General features: G+C 50.6%; 3 protein-coding genes across 20 annotated transcripts in view; 1 reads left to right on the top strand and 2 right to left on the bottom strand.

The window, feature by feature from the left end:
- Positions 1-26: 26 nt before the first annotated feature.
- VWA7 (von Willebrand factor A domain containing 7) lies at positions 27-20639 on the top strand. 8 transcript variants are annotated; one of them, XR_009505686.1, is made up of 21 exons: positions 31-361; positions 615-886; positions 1212-1493; positions 1995-2091; positions 2711-2821; positions 3283-3478; positions 3593-3762; positions 5727-5839; positions 6311-6427; positions 6920-7105; positions 7570-7702; positions 7821-7973; positions 8084-8176; positions 8530-8831; positions 8913-9052; positions 9255-9429; positions 9535-9642; positions 15878-15939; positions 16609-17400; positions 19654-19724; positions 20156-20639. XR_009505686.1 is itself a non-coding variant. In XM_059938393.1 (17 exons), the coding sequence occupies exons 2-17, from the start codon at positions 647-649 to the stop codon at positions 9706-9708; spliced, it is 2598 nt and encodes an 865-aa protein (XP_059794376.1). In that variant the 5' UTR covers positions 31-361; positions 615-646; the 3' UTR covers positions 9709-11163. The 8 variants fall into 8 exon arrangements, 6 of the variants coding, with proteins under 6 accessions (XP_059794372.1, XP_059794373.1, XP_059794378.1 ...); XR_009505687.1 differs by having other exon boundaries at positions 16609-16687; positions 20156-20633; XM_059938393.1 differs by lacking the exons at positions 15878-15939; positions 16609-17400; positions 19654-19724; positions 20156-20639 and having other exon boundaries at positions 3367-3478; positions 9535-11163.
- Positions 10502-12532, bottom strand: SAPCD1 (suppressor APC domain containing 1). 4 transcript variants are annotated; one of them, XM_059938407.1, is made up of 5 exons: positions 12135-12532; positions 11742-11882; positions 11150-11245; positions 10958-11047; positions 10681-10863 (listed from the first exon to the last, which is right to left on the bottom strand). In XM_059938407.1, the coding sequence occupies exons 1-5, from the start codon at positions 12246-12248 to the stop codon at positions 10768-10770; spliced, it is 537 nt and encodes a 178-aa protein (XP_059794390.1). In that variant the 5' UTR covers positions 12249-12532; the 3' UTR covers positions 10681-10767. The 4 variants fall into 4 exon arrangements, with proteins under 4 accessions (XP_059794387.1, XP_059794388.1, XP_059794390.1 ...); XM_059938405.1 differs by having other exon boundaries at positions 10507-11047; XM_059938406.1 differs by having other exon boundaries at positions 10958-11245.
- The window catches only part of MSH5 (mutS homolog 5), a 20509-nt gene continuing 8012 nt past the window's right edge, over positions 12632-25128 (bottom strand). For 6 of the 8 annotated variants that reach the window (XM_059938400.1, XM_059938396.1, XM_059938403.1 and 3 more), the window contains 16 exons: positions 24961-25006; positions 21843-21981; positions 21664-21726; positions 16966-17094; positions 16594-16666; positions 16324-16433; positions 16007-16087; positions 15687-15774; positions 15257-15446; positions 15030-15156; positions 14464-14613; positions 14031-14108; positions 13684-13827; positions 13344-13481; positions 13110-13183; positions 12632-12887 (listed from right to left, as the gene is read on the bottom strand). In XM_059938400.1, coding sequence (XP_059794383.1) covers positions 12776-12887; positions 13110-13183; positions 13344-13481; positions 13684-13827; positions 14031-14108; positions 14464-14613; positions 15030-15156; positions 15257-15446; positions 15687-15774; positions 16007-16087; positions 16324-16433; positions 16594-16666; positions 16966-17094; positions 21664-21726; positions 21843-21981; positions 24961-25006 — 1742 coding nt within the window. In that variant the 3' untranslated portion in view covers positions 12632-12775. The remainder of the gene's footprint in view (positions 12888-13109; positions 13184-13343; positions 13482-13683; positions 13828-14030; positions 14109-14463; positions 14614-15029; positions 15157-15256; positions 15447-15686; positions 15775-16006; positions 16088-16323; positions 16434-16593; positions 16667-16965; positions 17095-21663; positions 21727-21842; positions 21982-24960; positions 25007-25128) is intronic. The other 2 variants (XM_059938402.1, XM_059938401.1) reach the window with 2 other exon arrangements.

The following is a 25128-nucleotide window of genomic DNA, read 5'->3' as shown; positions in this document are numbered from 1 at the left end:
GGCACTGGGTCCTGGCCGGTAGAGAGGTGCGTCTCTCTGGGTCTGGCCCTGGCCCCGAGCCAGGCCTGAGTCACGCTGCTAGCACCCTCCTCCTCCCGCAGCCTCCTCCTCCCAGCTCTTCACTCACCTCCGCACTGCGGCCAGCCATCCAGCCGTGGGAGGCCCGCCCTGGTGCTGGCTGCTGCCTGTGGCCTTGGGCAGGCCTCAGTAGAGGGGCCAGCGGCTGCCTGTCCTGCCCGCAGCCTGCCGGGGCCTCCCTCTCCCTCTCTCCACTGAATCCGGCCTAGGTTAATTATAACTCTGACCTAAGTGCCCTGTGACACCCTGCCCCCACGGCCCTGCCTGGAGACCCAGCAACCAGGTAGGGGAGAGGCCTAGAGAGGAGACTTCCTCTGCATGGGGGTGTTAACCGAGGGGTGTGGGGTGCGGTGCTGGGGGAGGAGCCTCAGACCCTTCCCCTGCAGGTGTAAGCCCCTATTGGTCTGAGAGGCCCTCAGGTTGTCTGGATGATTGAAGGGAGAGGGCGGGGAAGCCAGTTAAGGGGCCAAAGCAGGTGCCCATGGAGACAGAGCCAGGCCTGCCCTGAAATCTCTGCTGCTTCCTGCTCTCTCGAGAGCCTTCTGTTCCCCAGGTCCATGTCTCAGCTATGCTCCCCACGGACGAGCCCCTGTCCCACCTGGGCCCCTCACTGCTGCTGTTGCTGCAGCTGCAGCTACTGCTGCCCCCCGCATCTGCCTTCTTCCCCAATATCTGGAGCCTCCTGGCTGCCCCCGGCTCCATCACCCACCAGGACCTGACCGAGGAGGCGGCACTCAACGTCACCCTGCAGCTCTTCCTGGAGCAGCCGCCCCCAGGTCGGCCCCCCCTTCGCCTTGAGGACTTCCTGGTGAGCGTCCCTGGGTCCGGTCACATCCCAGGTGGATTCCCCCATTCTGGGGGACTTCTACTACTTGAGGGTCCTGCTTGCTCAGAGAAGGGACCCCACGCACACATTCCCTCCTCCCCTCCTGACAGCAACAATACCCAGGAGTCCTGGTCCTGCAATCAGGAGTCCCGCTCCTTAGGAATGTCCAGGATTGCCCCTCCCTTGTAGGGCCCAGCACCCTGAATTCCTGCCACACCCAGCCTTGAGTGACAGAGCTGAGGAAATGTAGGCAGTGGTCCGATCCAAGGGGCTTCCCTGGAACCCCTGCCCCCTACCACCCTCCCAGGGCCGCACCCTCCTTGCCGACAACCTCTTTGCCGCCTACTTTGGACCTGGGTCTCCTTCCCGGCGGTTCCGAGCAGCCTTAGGAGAGGTGTCTCGTGCCAATGCCGCCCAGGACTTCCTGCCGACTTCCAGGAATGACCCTGACTTGCACTTTGATGCCGAGCGGCTGGGCCAGGGGCGCACACGCCTGGTGGGAGCTCTAGGGGAGACTGTGGTGGCAGCCAGAGCCCTTGACCACACCCTGGCCCGCCAGCGCCTCGGGGCTGCGCTTCATGCCTTGCAGGTGAGGACAGAGTTGGGGGGGTCACGGTCAGAGGGGTCTTCATTTCCAGTCTTCCTGTCTCCCGAATGGTGCCTCCTTAGCCATGCCTCCCCCTACTCTAGAAGGGGCTGGGGCGCTGCTTGCCAAGGCCCTGGGGCTATTCCCTAGTCCCCGCCTCCAAACTGGCAGCTTCCTGTGGGAACAGCCGGGAGGCATTGGTGGCTGGAGCAGGTGAGTGAGAGAGGGCGGTGCTGAGGTCAAGAGGTGGGCTGTGCAGGCCACTGAAAGGCCTCTGGCTGGGCTCTGAGTGAGATGGGAAGAAACGTGGGAGGCTCCCACTTCGGCAAAGCTCTATTCTGGGCAAGGGAGAGAGCAGTGGAGGGGACTTGGGGTGTCTGAAGGAGTAGCAGGGTGGGAGGAGGCTTTCAGGCTGGGGAACTGGGAGGAGGGGGGAGTTAGGGCTGGAGACTGTGAGAACAGTGAGCTAGTGCTTCTTCCCCTTCTCCTTTCTCTTGGGACCAGGATTTCTACAGTCACAGCAACTGGGTGGAAATGGGGAAGCAGCAGCCACACCCTCACCTCCTCTGGCCAAGGCAGGGACTGCGGAACCTGGCACAAGGTACGGCCAGGACCCCACTGGTAAGGGTGAGCCCACAGAGCCGCCTCTCAGCCCATCCAGCCACCACCTCACATCCTGGGGTCAAATAGGATGCGACATGGCTTCATCTCTGGAACCACCTGTGCGGTCCCTCGGTTCAGCCAAAGGCCAGTCAGCTGCTTCCCCAAGGTCACGCAGCAGAGGACAGAGCCAGGACCAGATCTGCAGACGTCAGGGAGTTCTCTGTCTTTCACGCGGCTGCCTCCCCCCACTGGATCACACGGGGCTTTCTCTCTCAGTCCCCTCATCCTTCCGACTGAACTGTGACCCGGAAGCTGCCTCCTGTCTAGTACAGGTTCACTTCCTGTCCACAGCTCACAGAGGGCACACTCCCGTAGGATTGGTCCCCCCCACATTTCCGGGTTTTCTAGCACAGTCCCAGTCTCAAATATTAAGTCTCATTGCCAGCCATGAGCTCCAGGTTTTAGTTCAGAAAGCCTGGAAGGGTACCTGCAAAGGGTACCTATGGGCTTTCGCCTTGCTCCAGTCGAGAGGAAAAGCTGAAGAAGTTTGGGTGGACAGGGATAAAGGTCAGGGGCAGCAGAATCTTGGGTGCTAGACCCTTGCCCTCTCTTCCCAGTGGGCGATCCTACCTGCTCCGACTGTGAGGAGTTGAGCTGCCCTGGGAATTTGCTGGGCTTCACACTCCTCACCTCTGGCTACTTTGGAACTCATCCCTCCAAACCTCCAGGTACCAGACAGGAAAGCCCCCAGAAGTAAGGGGAGAAAGTCACTTCCTCTCCCCTGACCCTCTCCCTAGGGACCTCAGTCCTGTAGCCCTTGTCCTATTTCCTATGGCATCACTTCTTGGAAGAAGGAGAGGATGCTGGGAGGGGGGGCGGGTGGAGGAAGGTCCACTGAGGTGGCCATGATTGTTGGGGTGGTGGGAGCAGCTTCTTACACTGCCGATAAGACTTCAGTGCCCGAGGGCAGCTTTTGGGGACTAACCGGAGGGATCAGGGGATCCACCACGTGCTGTGGTAACTAATCATTCCAGATTTACTCCAGATTTGCCCTCTACAAAGTATCATAATTTTCTGCTTATCCTTTGCTGAGGAGTGAGAGGGCCAGGGCAGGTCAGAGAGGGCCTCGTTTTATTAGGAGGCAGTGGGTTTTTTACCTCCACCCTCCAGATCCCTTTCCCCAACCCAGGGAAATGTAGCCATGGGGGCCATTTTGACCAGAGCAGCTCCCAGCCACCACGGGGAGGCATCAACAAGGATAGCACATCCCCAGGCTTCTCCCCCCACCACATGCTGCACCTCCAGGCCGCAAAACTGGCCCTTCTGGCCTCCATCCAGGCCTTCAGCCTCCTACGAAGCCGCCTGGGAGACAGGGGTTTCTCCAGGTGAGTGGCCTCCTGGGGATGGGCTCCTTAATAGGTAGGTGCCCCAGAGTTGAGAAACCAGGGGCTGGGGACAAGTGTGCAGACCCTTCACTGTATCTCTGGCCTGCTTCCCAGGCTGCTGGACATCACCCCAGCCTCCAGCCTGAGCTTCGTCCTGGATACCACAGGCAGTATGGGCGAGGAGATCAACGCTGCCAAAATCCAGGCTCGCCACATTGTGGAGCAGCGACGGGGTGGCCCCATGGAGCCCACCCACTATGTCCTGGTGCCTTTCCATGACCCAGGTAACTGGGGTCTGGCTGGAATAGTGGAGCGAAGTCCAGGGCAAGGGGTAAATGCCACTGGTAAGGAAGTGGGCCTAATGGCTTCACTTCCATAATAAAATGGAGGCACTTCCTAGGGTCCTGAGTGAGTCTTTACTGGTACTTGTGTGCATATAGGAAACAATCAGCCACTTCTTCCACTGCTTCCAACATGACAGCACTTTCCATATAAGTTTAATCATTATGGGTGCTTAGGCAGGTAGCCTCTGCTTTCTTAGGCTTCCATTCTAATAAGTCATTTTCAGTTCTCTCCATTTCCTGTAGACAGAGGTTGGGATGAAGATGGTGGGGGGTTGGTGGGCCCAGGCCTCTGTGAAATGTCTAAGACAGCTAGTTACATCATATTCCTTTCCCCGCTAAATAGAAGTCGATCATCTGGCCTGGGTTGACCAGCACTTACTGTGTGTACTTAGGCTGATTGTTTAACCTCTCTTTCCTCAATTTCATCATCCATAAAATGGATTAGTACTTGCCTTATCCTACCTATCTCCCAGGGTAGAAATGATCATCAAATAAAATTTGGATTGAGAATTCCCTAAGGGCAGGGTTTGAGTCTGATCTGCCTATATAAAACTCATAGTAGCTGACATTCAAAAGTGGTTTATCACATATTTGATAAAGGTACGAGTAAGTGAATAATTAAGAATTTAGCACTTATTATGTGTCAAAGCACTATTCTAAGATTTACAAAATCAACTCATTTAATCATCCCAATAACCCTCTCTGAGGTAAGTGCTATTATTTCTCTCTCTTTTCTGTGAGGAAACTGAGGACCCAGTTTTTTTTGTTGTTGTTTTTTAGTTGAAGTATAGTTGATTTACAATGTTTCAGGTGTACAGCAAAGTGATTCAGTTATATATATTCTTTTTCAGTTTATTTTCCATTATAAGTTATTACAAGATATTGAGTATAGTTCCCTGTGCTATACAGTAGGTCCTTGTTGGTTATCTATGTTGGCTTTTTTTTTTTTTTTGGCTGCGTTGGGTCTTCGTTGCTGCGCGCGGGCTTCCTCTAGTTGCGGCGAGTGGGGACTACTCTTCATTGCAGTGCGTGGGCTTCTCATTGCGGTGGCTTCTCTTTGTTGCGGAGCACGGGCTCTAGGTGCGCGGGCTTCGGTAGTTGTGGCGCGTGGGCTCAGTAGATGTGGCTCGCGGGCTCTAGAGTGCAGGCTCAGTAGTTTTGGCGTACGGGCTTAGTTGCTTGGCGGCATGTGGGATCTTCCCGGACCAGGGGTCGAACCCGTGTCCCCTGCATTGGAAGGCAGATTCTTAACCACTGAGCCACCAGGGAATTCCCCCCAGTTGTTTTTTTGTTTTTTTTTAATATGTTTTCCAGTCACTCTGTACTTTTCTTTTTTTAATTAATTAATTTAGTTTTTGGCTGTGTTGGGTCTTCGTTTCTGTGCGAGGGCTTTCTCTAGTTGTGGCAAGCGGGGGCCACTCTTCATCGCGGTGCGCGGGCCTCTCACTTCCGTGGCCTCTCTTGTTGCGGAGCACAGGCTCCAGACGCGCGGGCTCAGTAGTTGTGGCTCACAGGCCCAGTTGCTCCGCGGCATGTGGGATCTTCCCAGACCAGGGCTCGAACCCGTGTCCCCTGCATTAGCAGGCAGATTCTCAACCACTGCGCCACCAGGGAAGCCCCCCCGCCCCAGTTGTTTTTTATACTTACACATATACCCAAAAAGGCCCACTCAGGACCACAGGAAGTGCCACCATTTTGTGAGGAAATGAGGTCCACTTTCCCACCAGAGGTACCTAGCCTCTGCCTTGTTCTACCCTGTCAGTATAAATATAAAGGAATATTGTTATCTCAATACTTGTCCACCCAAGTAGCACAGCGGGGCCTCTTGACTGGGGAGATGCCCGTGGGTGGGAATGAGGGGAGCCCTCCTCTCACTTATCTCAATCTCCTTTCTCCTTTCCCAGGGTTTGGCCCCGTCTTTACAACCAGTGACCCTGACAGCTTCTGGCAACAACTCAATGAGATACATGCCTTGGGAGGTGGAGATGAGCCCGAGATGTGCCTGTCAGCCCTGGAGGTGTGCCCTCCCCACCCCTTCTCTTCTTCTCCCCCCACCCCTTTCCAGGCCCCACCATCAAGGGAACTAGAGCTTCCCTGGGACCTCATCCCTCCACCCCATCTTCAGAACCTAGTCCCATTCGCTTCACTCCAGGTTCCAGGGCCGTATTGCCTTCTACTCTGCCCTCCCTTCCTCTGCCCATTCCCCTACTCCCGCCATTTTTTAAAAAATTTATTTGGTTGCACCAGGTCTTAGTTGCGGCAGGCGGGCTCCTTAGTTGCGGCTCGTGGGCTCCTTAGTTGCGGCAGGCGGGCTCCTTAGTTGTGGCATGTGAACTCTTTGTTGCAGCATGCGTGTGAGATCTAGTTCCCTGACCAGGGATCGAACCCCGACCCCCTGCATTGGGAACGTGGAGTCTTATCCACTGTGCCACCAGGCAAGTCCCACTGCTGCCATTTTTTAACACCAGTTTTTTCCCTCCCCTGCCAGCTGGCCCTGCTGCACACACCTCCACTCTCAGACATCTTCGTCTTCACTGACGCCTCCCCCAAGGATGCCTTTCTCACCAACCGGGTGGAATCGCTGACTCAGGAGCGGCGTTGCAGAGTAAGCATAGCTGGTGGGAGACTCAATTTTAGCCACCCAGGGATGTGGGAAACTGCAGGACAACTCTCATTACAAGGGTCACACTCACACTAGGGTGGTTAAACCAGACTTGGCTTGGGGGTGGGAGAAGTGGACCATGAGTATAACATTTCCAGATCCCTTTAACAATACTAAAGAGTGGGAGGCCCTGCCCTTAATGATGCTGAATTCTTATATGAATCTGCCCCCAATAAACCGTTTGAAGAACTGGAGATTTGGTTGCCAAAAATCCACTATGTGGATGACGTATGGTGACAGTTACAGAGAATAGCAACTTCTAATTGAAGCCCAGGGGTTGCGTCATTGGGAGACCCTGCTGTAGCAGCCAGAGGGTAGACAGAGAATTTACCACCAATCATCAGCTCTGTAGAAAGCTTGAGCACAGGAGATCCTTATTTACAATGGTAGATGGCAAATGGAAACTTCAAGTACTGGCCTTTCTTCCGGGCACAGGTCACATTCCTGGTGACTGAAGACCCATCTAGGGTTCAGGGCCGACCTCGGCGTGAGGTCTTGTCCCCTCTGCGTTTTGAGCCATATGAAGCAGTGGCGCTGGCCTCAGGAGGAGAGGTGATCTTCACCAAAGACCGGTACATTCGGGATGTGGCAGCCATTGTTGGGGACAGCATAGCTGACCTGGTAAGTGTGGGGGCTCAGCTCAGAACTGAGGGGATGATGGTGACACTGCATTTCTCTTTCTTGTAGGAGAAAGCAAATGGCTCCCATTGCTGAGTTGCCATTCTAGGCAGAGGGTGGGAAAGGAAGTTTCTCCCCCTCTGAGATCCACAGCTACCCACCTTCTACACTGCTCCTTCCATATTAGTACTACCACCCCCAGTCTTGGCCTCCAGTATTCTGTCTTCGCGGCTACTCTAGGAAGTCCTGCCATCTTTTAAGGGGGGCAAGAAGTGGTTGCCTCATCCTTAATTCCTTGCCTCCAACTTTGTCCTTGATCATAGCTTCATCCCTGGTCCTTCCTCTCTCACTGGTATCCCATGTGTTACTTAGTTTTTTTCTGTCTCTACCTTTCTTTCTCCTGTCTTTGTTCCCACCTCATTCCATGCCTTATCTTCTCCCCCATTTTTTGGTCCTGCCCCCTCAAGGTGACCCTTCCCCTGGAGCCTCCTGTTGTGGTGCCTGAGAGGCCACTTGTGTTCAGTGTGGATGGGCTGCTCCAGAGGGTCACAGTCCGGATCCATGGGGAGGTCAGCAGCTTCTGGATTAGAAACCCTGCAGGTACTTCCATGTGTGTGTCTCAAGGCAGAGGCAAGAATGGAGACTGGAGAATGAGGGGTAATGTACTAAGGGAAAGGAATTCTCCTGTGACAATCTCTTGCCCCCAATACACATCCAGGGGTCTCCCAGGGCCAGGAGGAAGGTGAGGGGCCTCTAGGTCATACTCGCCGCTTTGGGCAGTTCTGGATGGTGAGCATGAATGACCCCCTGCAGACAGGAACCTGGGAGATCCAGGTCACAGCCAAGGGTACCTCCCGGGTGAGAGTGCAAGGTAAGGAGGGAGATATTCCTGGGAAAGGAAGGGGAGACTGCAAAGCTCAGAGAGCAATATCAGTCACGTTCATCTCTGGAAGGTCTCTGACTGCCTTCGCCCTCCCTCAGCCCAGACCTCCCTGGACTTCCTCTTCCACTTTGGGATCCCCAGGGAGGATGGACCCCACCCTGGCCTCTACCCCCTGACTCAACCAGTTGCAGGTACATCTGTCCCCACCCCTAACTTGTTTTGTGTGTGTATATATATATATATATATATATAATATATATAGCTTTTCATTGAGTTATAACATTTAATAAGGTGCACTAAACTTCAGTGTACAGCTGGGTGGATTTTATATAATAAAAAATAACCGTCATTCAGTTCAAGCTATAGAACATTTCCAGCATCCCAGCACTCCCTCCTGGCCCTCCCCATCAATACCCATAGAGGTAACCCCTTTTCCCCATCCATACCCCCCAGAGCTAACCCCTATTCAAAGCCGTTCATGCTTTTCTCCCTGTCTCCAAACCTCACGCAGTCCACTGTTCTTTCCTCCCCTCCCCTGTCCCAGGTCTCCAGACCCAGCTGTTGGTAGAAGTGACAGGGCTGGGCTCCAGAGGAAACCCTGGAGATCCTCTGCCGCATTTCTCCCACGTCGTCCTTCGAGGTGTCCCGCACGGTGCCGAGCTGGGCCGGGTGCCTTTGGAGCCCATGGGACCCCGGGAGCGAGGTCTCCTCGCTGCCTCGCTACCGCCCACGCTTCTGTCCACCGCGGGACCCTTCTCTCTGGAGCTGATTGGCCAGGACGGAGTGGGGCAGGGCCTGCACCGGGCGGCCCCCCAGCCCTGTGCTGTAGTTCCTGTCCTTCTGGAGGTGAGATGCCAGCGGAAGGTGCGGCTGCGGCTGGAGAGAACAGGGCCTGCTGCTCCTCCCCTGACCGGCCCTCCTCCGCAGCTCAGTGGTCCCCCGGGTTTCCTGGCGCCGGGCACCAAGGCCCCGCTCAGCCTCCGCATCGCCAGCTTCTCGGGCCCTCAGGATCTCGATCTTAGGACATACGTCAACCCCAGCTTCGCTCTCACCTCCAACCTCTCCAGGTGAAGCCCCTGAAACCTCCTGCTCCCTTCTTGTCCCATCTTTCTATTCGCAGGGCATGGGATCTGGTACTCGCTCCTCTGGCCCTTTCAAATTGGTGCTCAGATTCCTCGCTCCCCTCCCAGCCTGCGCTTGGCTCCACCCCTTGGCTCTCAGCTATTCGGAGCCTGCGGCTTCAGCCGGACTTCGGCATCCACTCCCCAGGGTTCGCCTGGAACAGAACGAGTCCGCCTGGGGGTGCCTGTGGCTGAAGGTACCAGACACAGCCGCCTCAGACTCCGTGGTGATGGTGACTGTGACCGCGACGGATCGAGAAGCCAGCACAGTGCCCCCGACCCATGCCTTCCTCCGGCTCCTGGTGCTGGGCCCCGCCCCGCAGGTGAGGTGCCCCCACTTTCCACTGCACGATAGGCAGGGTGAGGGGAGGGCGGTGCAGGCTTATTTGGGTGCAGCCACCCTGACAGCCTCTCCCTCTTCTCCCCAGGACCAGCTCCCTGCCCCTGTCCACTCGACTGACCCTGTCCTCACAACCACCAGCCCTGCCTTTCATCTTTCCACTTTGGTGACTCCAGGAAGGGCTGGGGGAGGGCTGGTGAGCAACCCCTGGTGGGGCACAGTTGGAGCAGTGCTGCTCCTGCTAGGCCTGGCCTCCTGGTGACACAACAGCCCCTAGAGGGATGGGTCTCTGGCACTGTTTGCCATCTTGCCCCATTGGTAAGAAGGTAACATGGGCCTCTGGACCCTACCTCTCCCAGGTGGGATGGAGGTTTTCTTTCTCATACACTTGTCCCTTTCCAAGATTGGGATAGAGGGCAATGGATTTTCCCACAATGCACTTTCCCTAACCCTTGTGGGTAACAAACCAGACTCATTTTTGGAGAAAGTTGCTTTCTATTTCTCTGTAGCGTCTTTTTTTTTTTTTTGGCTGCGTTGGGTCTTTGTTGCTGAGCACGGGCTTTCTCTAGTTGCGGCAAGCGGGGGCTACTCTTCGTTGTGGTGCATGGGCTTCTCATTGCGGTGGCTTCTCTTGTTGTGGAGCATGGGCTCTAGGCGTGCGGGCTTCAGTAGTTGTGGCTTGTGGGCTCTAGAGCACAGGCTCAGTAGTTGTGGCACACGGGCTTAGTTGCTCTGCGGCATGTGGGATCTTCCCGAACCAGGGCTCGAACCCGTGTCCCCTGCATTGGCAGGTGGATTCTTAACCACTGCGCCACCAGGGAAGCCCTCTGTAGCATCTTTATTTCACTACTTATTCGTGCTCTCCCAAGCTCAGGTAGAGGGGAAGATACATGGGGCAGTGACTAAGATTGTAAGTGGGGAGGAGGGTACCCCACCTCCTACCAAAAAGTGTTATTTATAGAATTGCTTTTATTGAAATTCTGGAGACGCTTCTATTTTATTTTTGAAATTCTGGAGATGCTTATATTTTATTTTTGTATTTAAAGTTGAAGGACAGTGCCAATAAACATGTCTTCTCCCCAAAGAGATTTCAAAGAAAGATCACTTATGCACATCATATAGGGAAGAGTGAGAGCGTAAGATACCAAAAAGATGAAATGCAAGTTTTCAGGAGTGGAGAAGAAACTTCACACCAAGATGTCTGGATTTCAGTTGACCCGCCACCTGGAGCCATTTAGCTATTGAGTCAAGAAGCAGAATAAGGAGGCTGGGGGTTCTGACTCAGCCTTGCCAGCACAACTGAGGGGAAACAGAGGAGACCTTAGACACGGGTAGGGCCCCTCCGTCCATTGGGGCACCCTGGCTGAGCCATCTCCCCCTTTGGCTGAGTGACTCCTTTCTGCTGCCTTGACACCACCTGGAGAAGAGGAGGGAGACAGCCTGGGTGTCTGTGCCCTCCCTCCCACTGAGGGCCAGGGCTTCCGCCCTCCCCCCACTCCTCTACTGCTTACATGTTGCTGCCACACGTTCTGCTTCCTTGGCCTTCCCTTCCAGTCCTGGGTGGCGCAGGAACTAGCTTTGTTCAGGGGATGCGGGGAGAACTGGGCAGGGCGGGGAATTCGCTGTTTTGTTAGACCAGTGCTGACCCCAAGTCCCCTCTTTACCCTCACTTCCCAAGAGTAAACTAAAAACAATAAACTCACCTTCCCCTGAATCAGGTTCTGCAAACAGATGTTCACCTTTTGAATATGGGCTAACTGGGGGCCACCAGGCTCTGAGTGTAAATCTGTTGGAAAATTCTAAAAGGAGGAGTTAGAGGCAGACAACGTGGTGAAAACTCGAGTACCATCTTCCACTCTTCTCCTATCACCACAGGTCATTCCTCTCCTCCATCTGGATCCCCTCATCCCAATTCCCTGCCAGGCAGGTGGGAAATTCCAGTACTCTCCACTCCATTTCTTTAATAGTCCAGTTCCTCCAACCCCCTCACATAGCATAGTACCCGCTTTCTCTATTTGGATCCTCCCTGTCCATCCCTGACTCACTGGAACAATCCAGACCACTCCCCCATCTCCATGGAGTGAGCCAAATTGTGTCCCTCTGAATGGAATGCAGACCAGCCTCCTCTAGGCCCAACAATGAACCGACCTAACACTTGGTGGCATCCTGTCATTACAATGCTGCTTCCAACTGATGATCCCTCTCCATTAACTCCTGCCTTTCCAGGATGGTGTCGGGCTGTGTCCACATGTCCCTGCTACCCCTGCCCCCACATACCGTGGGTCAGCCCCATACCTCACCAAGGGCCCCCAGATATAGCTGCTGTTGCTGGGCCTCCCTCAGACGGCCCTCAGACCAGGCCTGGCTATGCTCCAGCAGCTCCAGCCCCTGCCACAGGGCATCCTGTTCCCGCTCCAGAGCCTGCATCCTCTGCAGCTGAAAAAGGCAAGAAGCAGAGGCTGACTCACTCCACAGCAGGGTTCTGGGCCATGCATGGCCCTTACTCTTAACCCCTGGTTCAATTCACTATCTGGTCACTGAGTGTGAGCCCAGACTGGCCACTGAGGACCTGGAGGGCGAGGGAAAGCAAGGGGCTGAACTTACGAGTCCTCAAAATTGAGTGGAATTGCAGGAGACTGATCTAGGGAGAGGGGCTTCCCCGGGACCTCTTGCGGGACTGATACTCACCCAGAGGAAGAAGCGCTGGGCCCCTGGGTCTTGGCGGCTTGTCTCCAGTGGCAGCAGCAGAACCGTGTAGGGGGCCTGCACCAGGGGCAGCCCACCAGGACCCCGGCTCCCCATGGCTCTGAGGTGGGAAGGGTGGAGCCACACCCACTGGTGCAGGGCTGGTCCCTCCCTTTCCCCCAGCCTTGCACCGGTCCTGCCTAGTCTTTCAGCCTCCCAGAGCCCTTCCTGCTGGGTCTGTCTCAGGCTGAGGTGTTCCTACTTTGAGGGGAAAGAACATCTCCCTTGGGCTCCTGTCTTCCCTCTCATCTGTTTTTGTAGGGTCTGTTGAAGTGGTTGGTTCTCATAAAGTCCCCCTGGGTAGAACCCGAGGGCCTCCCTCCAGCAGTGATACTTTATTTTTAATGAGGCAGGGCAGGTCCTTCTGTGGCCTGCTGCTTCCTATTTCATCTCTTTCCTACTCTCTTGTTTTGTTTTGGCTCGTCTAAGGAAACAATAACTTTCTCCAAAATAAACTTTATTACTAACATGAAACAAAATTTTCAGGGAAACTGAGAACTCTGGGTGTGAAGGAAGTAAGGAAACAAAGAGGGCCTGGCAGCCTCCCGGGGTTTGGGATGTGGAGGAGAGCCCAGGAAGGACGCTCAGAGGATGGTGGTGGCAGCAGGCAGCACTTCCTGACTCATGAAAATGTCCAGGTCCAGATTGGGATCTTCCAAATCCAGTTTCAGAAACTTGTTTACTAACGTCTGGCAACTGAGGGGAGAGAGAACAGTGAGATTTATGGAAGCATGGATAACAGAATCCCTGAGCAGAGGGAAGAGGATGCAGCACAGGAAACCTGAGACCTTGAGAATTTAGGAATTTCAGGAAGAAATTTTGAATCTTTAAAGGGCAAGAGGCTGTCTGAGTCCCTGAAAGGGGTAGAAGAGCTGCAGAACATGCTAGAGAGCACAAGGACCCTGGGCCTGCACTCACTTTTCCATTTGTTTCTCCTTTAGCAGCTCCTTGACAGGCTTGATGGGCTTTCCACTGCAGATCAAGTCTGAGACCTAGGACCGAGGAGGAAGGGGCAGAGGTGGGCGTGGGTGTTGGATAAGAGAAGAGAGAGTAAGGGTCAGAAATCCCATGGGCCCAGAAATCCAGGTCCCTCAGAGAAGCAGGGACAGTGGGAGGGAGCCCTGATGGAGGCGGTTGCTGTTTAGACCTCACCTCCTTGCCACGAGCAACGAGTTTCTCAGGAAGCCCAGCCTGGGCAGCTGTGTGGGAGGCATGGCTGGCATTGGCAACACCTTCACAAACCTGATAGAAGAAGACAAGGTCATTCCCATCTTCACAGGTCTCCATGGTCTTAAAAGAGAAGAAAAGGGGAATGTTATCAGTCATTCTGCTTCCTGCCCCAGTCCCTTGGTCAGTTGCTGTGGAGAGTGAGAAACAGGAAGGGACATGGTCCCTGTGCTCAGGGAGCCCCTGTTCTGATGGAGAAGCCAGTTCCCAGCTCAGGGAAATGCTCGGCCTAGGGGCCCCTAGGGAGCTGGATTGGTTTCCTCACCAAATACTGCACGAGGGGCCCCTGTGGCAGCAGCTGTAGCTGAATGAGGCTCAGAAAGTTGGTGGCCACGAAGATGTGGGGGCACGTGGGCCCAAGCGCCAGCCAGTGTCGGATCACGGCCGCCAGAAGCGCGAGCCCATCCACCTGTGCAGAGGGCAGGGGTGAGGCTGTGGAAGCACAGGTGCCCCGTGCGCCCCTCTCCTCCTGCCGGGCCTCTCCCGCCTCACACTCTGTTTCTTTTCCACCCACACACCCCTATTCTTTTCCAGGGGCGCAGCCGCACCCTCTTGTTCCTTAGCCCTCCTTCATTTTCCCCTCCTTAGCTCCTCAACAGCTTCTCCCCTTACCGTGTTGGTTCCCTTTCCAAATTCATCGATAAGGACCAGCGACCGCTCGGTGGCATTGTTCACTGCTTTCGCCACCTGCTGGGTACCAGGTGGACAAGGGAGAGTTTCAGAAACATTCGAGGCCTGTAACGTAATGACCACAGTCTGCCTGGCAGTGAAGCTGCTTGTGTATGTGTCCACCCGACTGGACTGCAAGTTCTTAAACGGCGAGACACATGTTTTGTTCATCCTTTCATTGCCAACAGTGCCTCACACAAAGCCGGGGATCGATAAAGGTTCGCGGTACTGATTCTCCTGGTCTCTGAACTGGGTGCTCCCTGCCCCTAGTGCAGAGAGCAGGCAGCAGAAGGAACGCTTTTCCTGTTCTGAACATTTTTCACGGGTAGGGTTCCTTCCCCATTATCCCCCTCCCCCAACCCTCCCTCCTTTTGACCTGGTTGAGGTCGATCATGAAGGTAGAAAGGCCAAGGGAGATGGATTCACAGCTATGGATTCGGGTGAAGATGGCGTCTACTGCCCCGATTTCTGCTTCCTCTGCTGGCACAAAGCTGCCCACCAGGGCCATGAATGTGATCAAGCCTACCTGAATAGGGGAGGAGACAGGGCCCAGTGCCTCGTGTGGCTGAGGTGAAGGTGAGGCTAAACTGAGGGGAGAACAATAGATCAAGAGAGATGGACACAGTTTAACAGAAGATCACAGCCCCTTCTGCTCGCTTTAGAATCAGTAAAGGGCAGGGAGTGAGCAAAGGCACACTTTAATTCAGAGGTGGGGGAGGAGAATTCAGGCCATGGAATGATCATTAGAGCATGGCTCTCCCTCAGGTAGAGAATGAGAACTTGGGAGGAAGAGGAGCAGCGGGTGTGGGTTATGGTCTTTTCATGACAGCTGGGGTCAGAACACAGTGGGAGAAGGGCCGTAGGGACCTGGGTTGACTGGCAGGTGGGGGATGGAGACAATGGAGAAGATTCCAGAGGCCCAGTTTGTAGGGATTCCTCTACCTGTTTGAGGTATATGCTCTTCCCTGAGGAGTTGGGTCCAGTGATGACTTTGACCCTCCCTTTGTACCCACCGCATTCTGCGGAGTTGGGCACAAAGGTTCGGGCACAGAGTTCCATCAGAGGATGCCTGCAGTGGGTGGAGAGGTACCTTGCACATGTCCTGTGGATGCAGAAGATGGGGCCTTTGGGCCCCTCTTGTCTATGCCTCCACCCTTTTCTGTTCTCACCTGCCATTCTGGATTCGTACCCCAAGGAGCCGTGCGGAGTAATGGGGCCTTGAGTAGCCATAGTCCCGGGCGGCACTGGCAAGAGCCAAGAGGACGTCCAGGCGGGAGGCAAGGTCCAACACCCGGGTCAAGACAGCTGCCCGTGCCAGCACCTGACACTGCAGCTGGTACATCAGCAGGGTCTCCTGGTCTGGGGGCAGGTAAGGGAGGGAGCTGGGGGTCAGCTCCAGGGGAAAGTGAAGGAGAGACAAAGAGGCCAGCAGAGGGACCCAGAAACAGGCTTGCAGATACCATCTGAAATACCCAGAGACATTCAGAAAAGGCAGAGTCAGAGAGAGAAAGAGAGCGAGAGCAATAGCAGGAAGGAAAGGAGCCTATCAGAATCATCTCCACGCTGCCCGCTCCGCTCCAGCCACTCGCTTCTCCTCACCCCGGATGTCGCAGTGCAGGTCCCCCAGCAATGCATCCAGCTCCTTGGTTCGAGCACTACGATAGTGAAGCTTCTCCTCTGAGAGGAACTGGATACAAGGGTTCAAAGCTACGGGCTTTGCTTCTCTCGATCCTCATCCTCTCTAACCCCCGCTCCAGCCCTGACCTTGATTTCTTTCTCCTTTGTCTCAGAGCTGGTAAAGATCAGAGTAAAACAACAGAAGAGGGATCCCACACTGGGCAGTGCTGATGGGGTAAGGCCTTCCCCTCAGCTGCTCATTCACTTTCCTTATCAACCCCTACAGAGGTCAAGGGTCTCACCATGAAGTCCAGACCCTCAATCTCAAAGTCATTGGTCTCCACCATCGAAGGCAGGCGGGGAATACAAAGAAGGAAGCCAATCTGGGGAGAGTAAAAAAGAGATAAAGCAGAGAGTGATGCACTGGGCACTTTCTTTCCTTAGAGGAAGCCAGAGTCCCCTATATCCCCCAGTGCTTCCCTCAGGGGTCTAAAGCCACCAAAAAGTGTTCCTGTTCTTCAGATTTCTCCAGGGTTTTCTTATCTACTAATGTGTCCTTCATAAGCCTAATGTCCCCCTAAAAAACCCCTGGGGAGCACACCCACCCTCCTACCCTCACCAGAGGGATGTAGATGACACTGCATGAAGGAATACGAAGGTCCAGATTTTCCAGCTCCTTCCGAGCCACCTCAGTGAGGAAACTGGGAAGTCCTGTCAGCCTTCGTTTTTCTAGGAGGGTGAAAGACACGTGGATATCAAAAGTAAGGTTCCTGCTCTGGTTGCGATGATTATCCCCAGTTGTAGTGGCCGCCTACCGAGAATGGTACCCCATCACTGGGCAGGCTCATGTTTCAGTGCTCACAGGCCCATCCGTACACCTAACACTCACTCTCATCAATTTCAGGATCTATGTTGGGGAGGACTGTGAAGCGATTTTCAGCAAGACTGCCCTCAAAGTCCACCTGAGGAGACAAGAAGTCCAGGTTCTTTACATCCAGCACCATCTCGTCCTGTTCCTCACCTCTACTTGGGCCCCTTCAGTCCCTGCTTTAACCCTAACCCTCCAAGCCTCCAAGCAGATCCCTGATATTTTGCCATCTCCTCTCACCATCCCATCCCTTGGTCATCCAGCAGACCTCAGTGTCTCCCATGTATCCCCATCTTCCACACCACATTCCCCAGAGCCCAGTCGTTCTCTATTATCCAAACCCATCTCTCTCCCCTAGTTTCCCAGGAGCTCTGCCTCTTTCCTTCCACTCACCACTTTCCCAATGAGGCTGGCAATGTGGTGTAGGTCATCAGAGAACTCTTGGGCAATGTCCCGAAAGAGCTGAATGGACTGGGGCAGGGAGCGGCAAGCATCCCTCAGGCCCAGGGCACTGTACACTGTCTGTAGGAGAAATGGACAGAGGAGGGTGGCCCATACCCAGGCCGGGCTTAGGCGAGGGGACAGGGATGGACTGAGAAGAACAAAGACCAATTGGGAAAAACACAACAACAGAGACAGAGAGAAGATCTCAAATGCAAAAAAGAAAACAGTGAGAGAGAAAATGGTATCTGCAGAACTCTTCACCAGGCACCACACTAAACACTGAGGCTCCAAAGACAACAAAGACAACTGGGTCCCTTGTCCTAGACGGGCTCGTGGTCTAGTAAGGAAGACAGAAATACACCCAGAAGATTTAAAAATAAAGTGGTAGGTGCTTTGATAGAGATTTGTACAATATCCCAAGAGAGAAGTTTGTACAGAGGAAGGAGAAAGAGAAATAGGGATATGAAAGGCAGAAAGAAGTAAATGAGCAGAAGGGGCAATGACAGCATTCAGGTAAGAGACAGCAGGAAGAGAGGATGGGTGAGAGTCACTGAGAATTAATTCCCCAGCGTGAAAGTCAGTGTGACCTGAGGTGGCTGCTCTAACCAGGGATTAGACTGAGTGGATAGACCCAATCCAAAGGACATTGACTGAGCCTCACTCTGTGACAGAGGATATATAAAGTGTGTAAACCAAAGGGTTTATAATCTAGCCATGATGGAAACAAGCAACAAAAACAATGACTACCCACAAAAAAGATTGACCAAGTTGTGAAACTGACTAAAATTACTATGGAAGTTCAGAGAATAAGACTAATATGGGCTAAAATAGTTGGGATAGCTTTGCAGAGAAAAAGAAATGAGCTTGGTCTTGAATAAGGCAATTCCAAAGGGAGGAGGGTATTCTGGGTGGGGGGAAGAGCATGGGCAAATGAATAGAGGTAGGAATAAGAACTAACACTTATTGAATGTTTACTACCTGCCAGGCAATATTCTAAACTTTTTACATGTGTTAATTTCATTCAATTCTCAAAATAATCCTAGGAGATAGGGACTAGCATGACTCCATTTTACAGGTGAGCAACCTGAAGCACAAAGAGGTAACACAATTTGCTCAAGTTCTCACAGAGAGTAAATAGAAGAGCTGGGAATTGAGCCCAGGTGTCTGGCTTTTAACCACCATGCTATCCTGAGCAGGAACATGGTGGGTCTCCCAGGCAGAGTGCTTGAACGCAGAGCCTGGCCTGGCTGAAGCCAAGGATAAATGTTAAGTAGTGGGAGGGGATATACAAATAGTCACACACATCTGCTCATGTAAAATAAAACTGAAACTACTTTATGTGTTAGGTAAATATACTGTAGAGGGCTTCCCTGGTGGCCGCCTGTCAATGCAGCGGACACGGGTTTGAGCCCTGGTCGGGGAAGATCCCACACGCCACGGAACAACTAAGCCCGTGCGCAACTACTGAGCCTGTGCGCTAGAGCCCATGAGCCACAACTACTGAAGCCCATGCGCCACAACTACTGAGCCTGCGTTCTAGAGCCCACAAGCCACAACTACTGAGCCCACATTCCACAACTACTGAAGCCCGGGCGCCTAGAGCCCGTGCTCTGCAACAAGAGAAGCCACCGCAATGAGAAGCCCGCACACCACAACCAAGAGTAGCCCCCGCTCGCCACAACTAGAGAAAGCCCGTGCGCAGCAACGAAGACCCAACGCAGCCAAAAATAAATAAATACATTTAAATTAAAAAAAAAATTTTTTAGGCTCTCTCGCCTTCTGAGATGGCCCCCACTCTGTCTGTGAAGTGTGCTTCTCTCTAAATAAATCCACTTCTTAAGTATCACTTTGTTTCACACTGAATTCTTTCTGCAATGAGACATCAAGAACCTCAAATTCACTAGGAACAGAACTATAGCAGCTGCTGCAGCAAAAAAGCTGGAAACTGAAACCATGCACAGAGGAACTTCAGACAGTCACTGGAAACTTCGAATAGCAGTGGAGGAGGAGTAGCTGGAAAGCAGATGTTACAGCTGGAATTCACATTGCTATCTTGAGCTAGGTGGTAGAAGCCACATGCTGAGGATGGCAGAACAGGAAGACAGAAGGAGACTGGGTCACTGAGGACTTTATGAAACCACCCAGCAATCATGGACTGCTTATTTTTATCCTTTTCTATAAAAGATAAATAAACTTAATCTTATTTAAGCCAAAAAAAAAATTTTTTTTAAAAAGGTTATCTATAGGTGGAGAGAGGGAAAAGGGATAGAAGCTACAATTAATTGACTATACCTTGTTTGGGAGATTTGACTTTGGAACTGTGTAAATATTCTACATAATTATAAGATTAAGTTTTAAGAAGCAATTATTAAAAATCAAAAAAAGAATGAAACAAATGAACATAATGTATATCCAGATAGTGACATAACCACTTGAAATAGTGACTAAAACACAGCAATTTGACTGTATATCCCTAGGGAGAACAGAAAGAACTATCCCTCCTTCCCCCCAAAAAATCTTAAACAGTGTTCAATAATCATATAGTTGGTAGTAACGGTGATATTGCTATTCTAAGATTGTTGTGGATGTAATGTAGGAAAAAGCAAATAAGTGATACTTTCATTTTCTCATTCCTAGTGTTATTGAGACACAGAATCTCCAGTATGGAAGAAGGAAATATTGAAGAGGATAAAAATGGAATATACAAGGTAAGAACCCTGTGGTGCTGAATTTAAATAGGTGATATCACAGATGTAGAAAACAAACTAATGGTTACCAAGGGGGAAACGGTGGGGGAGGGATAAACTGGGAGATTGGGATTGACATATACACACTACTATATATAAAATAGATAACTAATAAGAACCTACTGTATAGCACAGGGAACTCTACTCAATACTCTGTAATGACCTAAATGAGAAAAGAATCTAAAAAAGAGTGGATATATATTTATGTATAACTGATTCACTTTGCTATACAGCAGAAACTAACACAACATTGTAAATCGACTATACTCAAAAGAAAATTAATTAAAAAAAAAAGAATATAGATACAGTGATCTCTGGATATCTAAAAAACTAAAACAAAATAAATAGGTGATGTCAGTACTAATTTATCATGTATTTTATTTTTTTTAAAGTTCCTAGATCTGTCCACAGAAAAGGCCTACAAGCAAAAAGCAAAACATGCTGAGTACCCTCTAGCATTCACTGTGGTATACAGAAATACCATTTCTCACTAAAAGGAACCAGGGCTCCTCAGAGAAATGTCTGGTTCCGGGTCAGAATGGGTAGGTATAAATGGTATATCTGGTACATCTTGTCAAACCAGAGAGTGGGGAAGCTATCCAAGTCTACTAGTGTCATGTTAAAGGACTCAGAAGCCAACATGAAGAGGCTCCCATTGGCCAAAGATGGAATAACTCGAATATGTGTAAAGATTAAAAATGCAGTGAAAAAAAAAAAAAGCAGTGGCCTGAAGCACGAAGAAATCTGTAAGTTTGTAATGATACTAAAACAACAACAGCAACCAAAAAAACTCATTGGTTGCCTTGGAGGATTATGGAACTAATTTCGTATTTGCTGATAGCTGGACAGATAAAATCAGGGGGAAAAAAATCAAGCAATGTTCTGTGATATCACTAGGTAACCAAAGAGTAGATGAGAGGAAGTCTTCCTTCCAGAAACGTTCTGTCTAATAAATGAAGAAAGAATGACAGAATTAGAATAACACTACTTTGCAATCTCTAAAGAACTAATGGACTTAGATATTAAACATCAAAGACTGCTAACATCACAAAAGGAGAGTCAGACATACTGACATTATGTTCCTCCATTTATGAAACACTATTGAAAAAAATTAAACTTGAAGCTGATCAAGCTTCTAGATTCAACTATTAATATACAGAAATTTTAGAAGAGGAGAGAAACATGTCAAAAACAGGGAGTGTAATCAGTGAAATTCAGGCTAAGGAAAACTCTGTAGGACAAATAATCCAGCTTCTTCAACAAATACATTGCAAGGGGGAAAAGATATATATATGGAGAGATGGAGAGATGGGGGGAGAGGGAGAGGGAGGGAGGGAGAGAGAGAGAGAGAGAGAGAGAATGGTGAAATGGAGAAAGAACCCATAAAGGAGACTCAGAAAGACATCATCCCATCGCTATATGAACATATTTTGATCCTAATTAAACAAACTGTAATTTAAAAAAATCATTACATTTAAGAGATAAATAGAAATTTAAACATGAGATAATTGATATTAAAGAATTACATTAATTTTTAGATAAGATAATGGCATTGTTATTCTTTTTTAAAAATAATTTTCTTTTAGAAAGCATATTGAAATATTTATGGGTGAAATGACATGATGGCTGGGAACTGCTTCAAAATAATCCAGGAAAAGGAAAGTGAGAGAAGATATACATGAAACAAGGTTTGCATGAGTCAAAGTGTTAAAGCTACATGGTGGGTACATGGGAGTTCATTGTATTATTCTCTCTAAATTTTTTTTGACAATTTCCACAGTGCAAAGTTTTTTTAAAAGTGTTGGGATAAAGTTGGACTGAGTGACGAGAGTAAAGAGGGTTTGGAACACATGCTGGGGGTCTTAACCTGGACTTCTAGATTCAAGAAGGGAGGTCTTACCTTGTAGAGAACCTGCCAGTCACTGACCTTGGTGTGGGACAACTTCATGCGTTTAAGAATCAGCTGGAGTCAAACAAGGAGACAGCCGCTGTTTTCCTTCTCCCACCCTAATGCCCCTCAAGATGCCCAGCATCCCTCAACCTCCTTCCTCACCTCCCTGCCCCCAACCCCGAGCTCACAGGTACGTTCTTGATGTGACCCAGCAATCGATGCAGCATCTGAGCCATGTCCAGATTCTGGGGTAACAGGAAAAACTGAATGACATCCAGACGGGAATTTAGTTCCCCCAGGTCCTGGGTTGGACGTGTGAACCATAGCCTGGAAGTGAGGGTTGGAGTGAGGAGACCAGAAATTACATCTGTTCTCATCACTGTCTTGATCTCAATTTGTGAAAGTGTGCATTTGGAGGTCCCTGGGGATTGTGGCAATACGTATCTGCACTGGTAAGTACAGTGTCCTATCTATGCAGGTGTGTTTACTTGCATCTACTGAAAATCTCTGGATGTGAGCACAACTGTGTGTATCTCGGTTTTGATGGATATGACCATGTGTCATTCCATGTGGATATGTGATGGAGTTTGTCAATATTTTAGAGGGAGAGCAGTGTGTTGAGGCATTTGAATGCCAACACTCTAGCTCTCTCTGCAGCTGAGTAGGAGTGAGTCAGAAAGAGTTTGTATATCTGTATTTAGTGAGTCAGAAAGAGTTTGTATATCTGTATTTAGCTATTTTAGCTGTATTTAGCTGTGACATTCGTCTTTTCATGTTTTTCCTGTGAAAGTATATAAATGTTCCATGTAGAATAAGTCCTCAATTCATGATAATGTTCATCCCTGCAGAGAAGAAAGTATTGGGTAGAGATACTTAAAGGGCTTCAATAACATTGTCTTATTTTTAAATTGGCTAGTGGAAACACAGAGGTTTATATTATTATTATTATTACCTTTTCTGTGTCTGAGGTTATTTCCTAATAAATTAAATTATTATACAGAAATAAATGTCTCATCTGTGTTTGTCTAATTCTGGGTATCCCTATCTCCCTGTGGCTATGAAGAGTGTGAGATTCTACAAGGACCTGGGAGCCCAAGGATTCTTTCCTACATTAGAGCAAGCCATTAGGCATACCATTTTGTATAAGAGCCAACCTGTGAAGACACTGGGGCCTAAGGATGTGTATCTCACACTGTAGTCTACGGCCAGTTACCCTGGGTTAGAACATCCCAGGTTAGAATGAAGTGGAAGACTCATGTGGATTTGAGGGTGGGTTTTAGGCACCTCTGCTCCTTGGCCACAGAGGAGCAGAGGTGCCTGAGGCAGTGTAGGCCAGTCTGTGAATACCCTCCCCACCTGGAGAGCACGAGCCTCACCAGACATTCTTATAAAACACCTGGGTAGCTCTGACTCATGTACTTCGAGTGCCTGGAGGTCTTAGTCGAGCCAGACTCAAGTCAGCTGAGGGGATGAGGCCCTTAGAAGCTAAGCAAATTGTCCAAAGTCATGCAGCTAGTAAGAAGTACAACTGGATCTCAAACTCAGGTCTCCCGCCTGCTAGGACAGTGCTCTTTAGAGCATACTGTGACATTTAGTCACCTTCCAGGTGCCCTGTCTGGCTTCAGGCCAGCTGGGCCCTTGGCTGATCATCAGATTGTGATTCTATGCCCTGCAGGATCCTATCTAAGGAATCTGCACCCCTCCCTCACCTTTAACTCAGTTCTCTTCTCCTTTGAGAATTCCTTCCCTTTCATCCCTGGTTGAGATTAGGGATCTGCGCCTGAAGCACTAGAGAACGTCGAGGTAATTAAATCACCCCACCAATTACCTGGAGATGGCCTCAGAGATAATCCTAAATTAACCTCCAAAAGACATACATTGCAGGGCAGGTGGCATGGGGAAAAGATTGTGCACCTGCAGGCTAGCAAAGGTTTCCTGAGTTTTTAGAGATGATGTAACCAGTGTGCTTGCATTCTACTGCGTACAAGGCCATGTGCTGAGCTAACAGGAATGGGCCACTGCATAGAACTCACTCACAGCTATGAGGGCAAGTAGATTCACCAACTAATTCCAACCTGATGTGATAGTGCAACTAGAAAACATAAACAAGCACTATGTGACCACACAGCACAGTGCATGTCAGTCTCCTCAGAGGTGCCTGTGAAAGCTTCACCAGAAAGGTGATAGTTGGGTTGCAAGAGGATGTAAGACTTTGACAGGTGGACAGCAGGGGAAAGACTTTCCAGAGGGAACAGCATAAACATAGGCTTGAGGGGGAATTCCCTGGCGGTCCAGTGGTTAGGACTCCGCACCTTCACTGCTGAGGGTCTGGGTTTAATCCCTCGTTGGGGAACTAAGATCCCACGAGCCGCACGGCCAAAAAAACAAAACAAAACAAAACAAAACATGGGTATGAGGAGGTAAGCCTGGAAATTAAAATTGAGGGGCCCTGAATGCCATACTGCTAAAGATGCGACCCTTAATCATGCAGGTAATGCGGAAACCTCCTGAGGTTTATGTTTTGTTTCTACTTAAGCTTTAAAAAAAAGGGGGGTGGGGGAGTGACATGCTCAGACCTCTATTTTGGAATGAAGAATAGATTGGAAAAAAGAAGCGTTTAGAGGCAGAGACCAATTTGAAGGTGAATGCAATGCTCCAGGTTAGAAATGAAGATAGCCAGAATTAGAGCAGAGGAAAGAGGGAGAAGGGGATGGCTGAGAGAGACATTTCTGGATAGAATCAATAGGTCTCAGTGAATAATTGAATATGGGGGGTGAGGGAGAAGCATCAATCCAAGGTTCAGAGCCTGAGAAGCTATATTGCCAGCAATGCCATTAACCAGAAAAGGGAATGCAGGAAGAGGAACAGGGCCAGTGGGTGTCAGTTTGGATGCTCTGAGTTTGAGCTGCCTATGGAAATTGCAGGTGGCGATGATGTGCAAAGAGCATTCCACATATGGAGCTCGGAACTAGAGATACAAATTTGAGAGTCATCAGAGAACAGCTCAAATTTGAAGTGTGTTTTTAATAATTAAAGATATTACCGTATGTACATTGCTGTCTCGTGATTCTGCTTCTGCTGCGTGTATGTGTGAAAGTCCGTGTATCATCAGTGGGTACATGTGCATCTGTGCTGACAACGTAAAATGAGAATAACACTAGCTACCACATGGGGTCGTTGTAAGGATTAAATGTATTTAGCCAGCATTCGGGAAAGCGCAGTTGTTTTCATTACTACTAAGGGTGGTGTGTTTGAGTCTACAGATTGCCTGCATTAACCTGTAGCACGTGTGTGACTCTTACTCACCTGAGCAGTTTCTCTCCCCACTTACAGCGGCATCTGTTGAGGATTCCTGTTGGGAGTTGGGGTACGGAGTGAGCCTGTTACAAGCAGGGTCAGGGAAAGGAATGTATGGATGTGTCTAAGCTGAGGCATCAGGGTCAGAGGTTTGGGTGTTCGGCTGGCTGGCCTGGG

The sequence above is a fragment of the Balaenoptera ricei genome, chromosome 11, assembly GCF_028023285.1.
Source record: "Balaenoptera ricei isolate mBalRic1 chromosome 11, mBalRic1.hap2, whole genome shotgun sequence".
NCBI lineage: Eukaryota > Metazoa > Chordata > Mammalia > Artiodactyla > Balaenopteridae > Balaenoptera > Balaenoptera ricei.
Note: the sequence above shows the minus strand (reverse complement) of the source record. Positions and strands in the feature narration are given on the sequence as shown.

What these genes read in the sequence shown, in the direction of transcription:
- VWA7 (XM_059938389.1), top strand. Translation starts at nt 647, where the DNA reads ATGCTCCCCACGGACGAGCCCCTGTCCCACCTGGGCCCCTCACTGCTG. An exon ending in CTCAGGAGCGGCGTTGCAGA is followed by an intron (nt 6,428 to 6,919) that starts GTAAGCATAGCT and finishes TTCCGGGCACAG; the next exon opens with GTCACATTCCTGGTGACTGA. An exon ending in CTCACCTCCAACCTCTCCAG is followed by an intron (nt 9,053 to 9,254) that starts GTGAAGCCCCTG and finishes TCCACTCCCCAG; the next exon opens with GGTTCGCCTGGAACAGAACG.
- SAPCD1 (XM_059938404.1), bottom strand. Translation starts at nt 12,248, where the DNA reads ATGGGGAGCCGGGGTCCTGGTGGGCTGCCCCTGGTGCAGGCCCCCTAC. An exon ending in CCCAGCGCTTCTTCCTCTGG is followed by an intron (nt 11,883 to 12,134) that starts GTGAGTATCAGT and finishes TGCCTTTTTCAG; the next exon opens with CTGCAGAGGATGCAGGCTCT. An exon ending in ATCTGGGGGCCCTTGGTGAG is followed by an intron (nt 11,246 to 11,741) that starts GTATGGGGCTGA and finishes TCCTCCTTTTAG; the next exon opens with AATTTTCCAACAGATTTACA.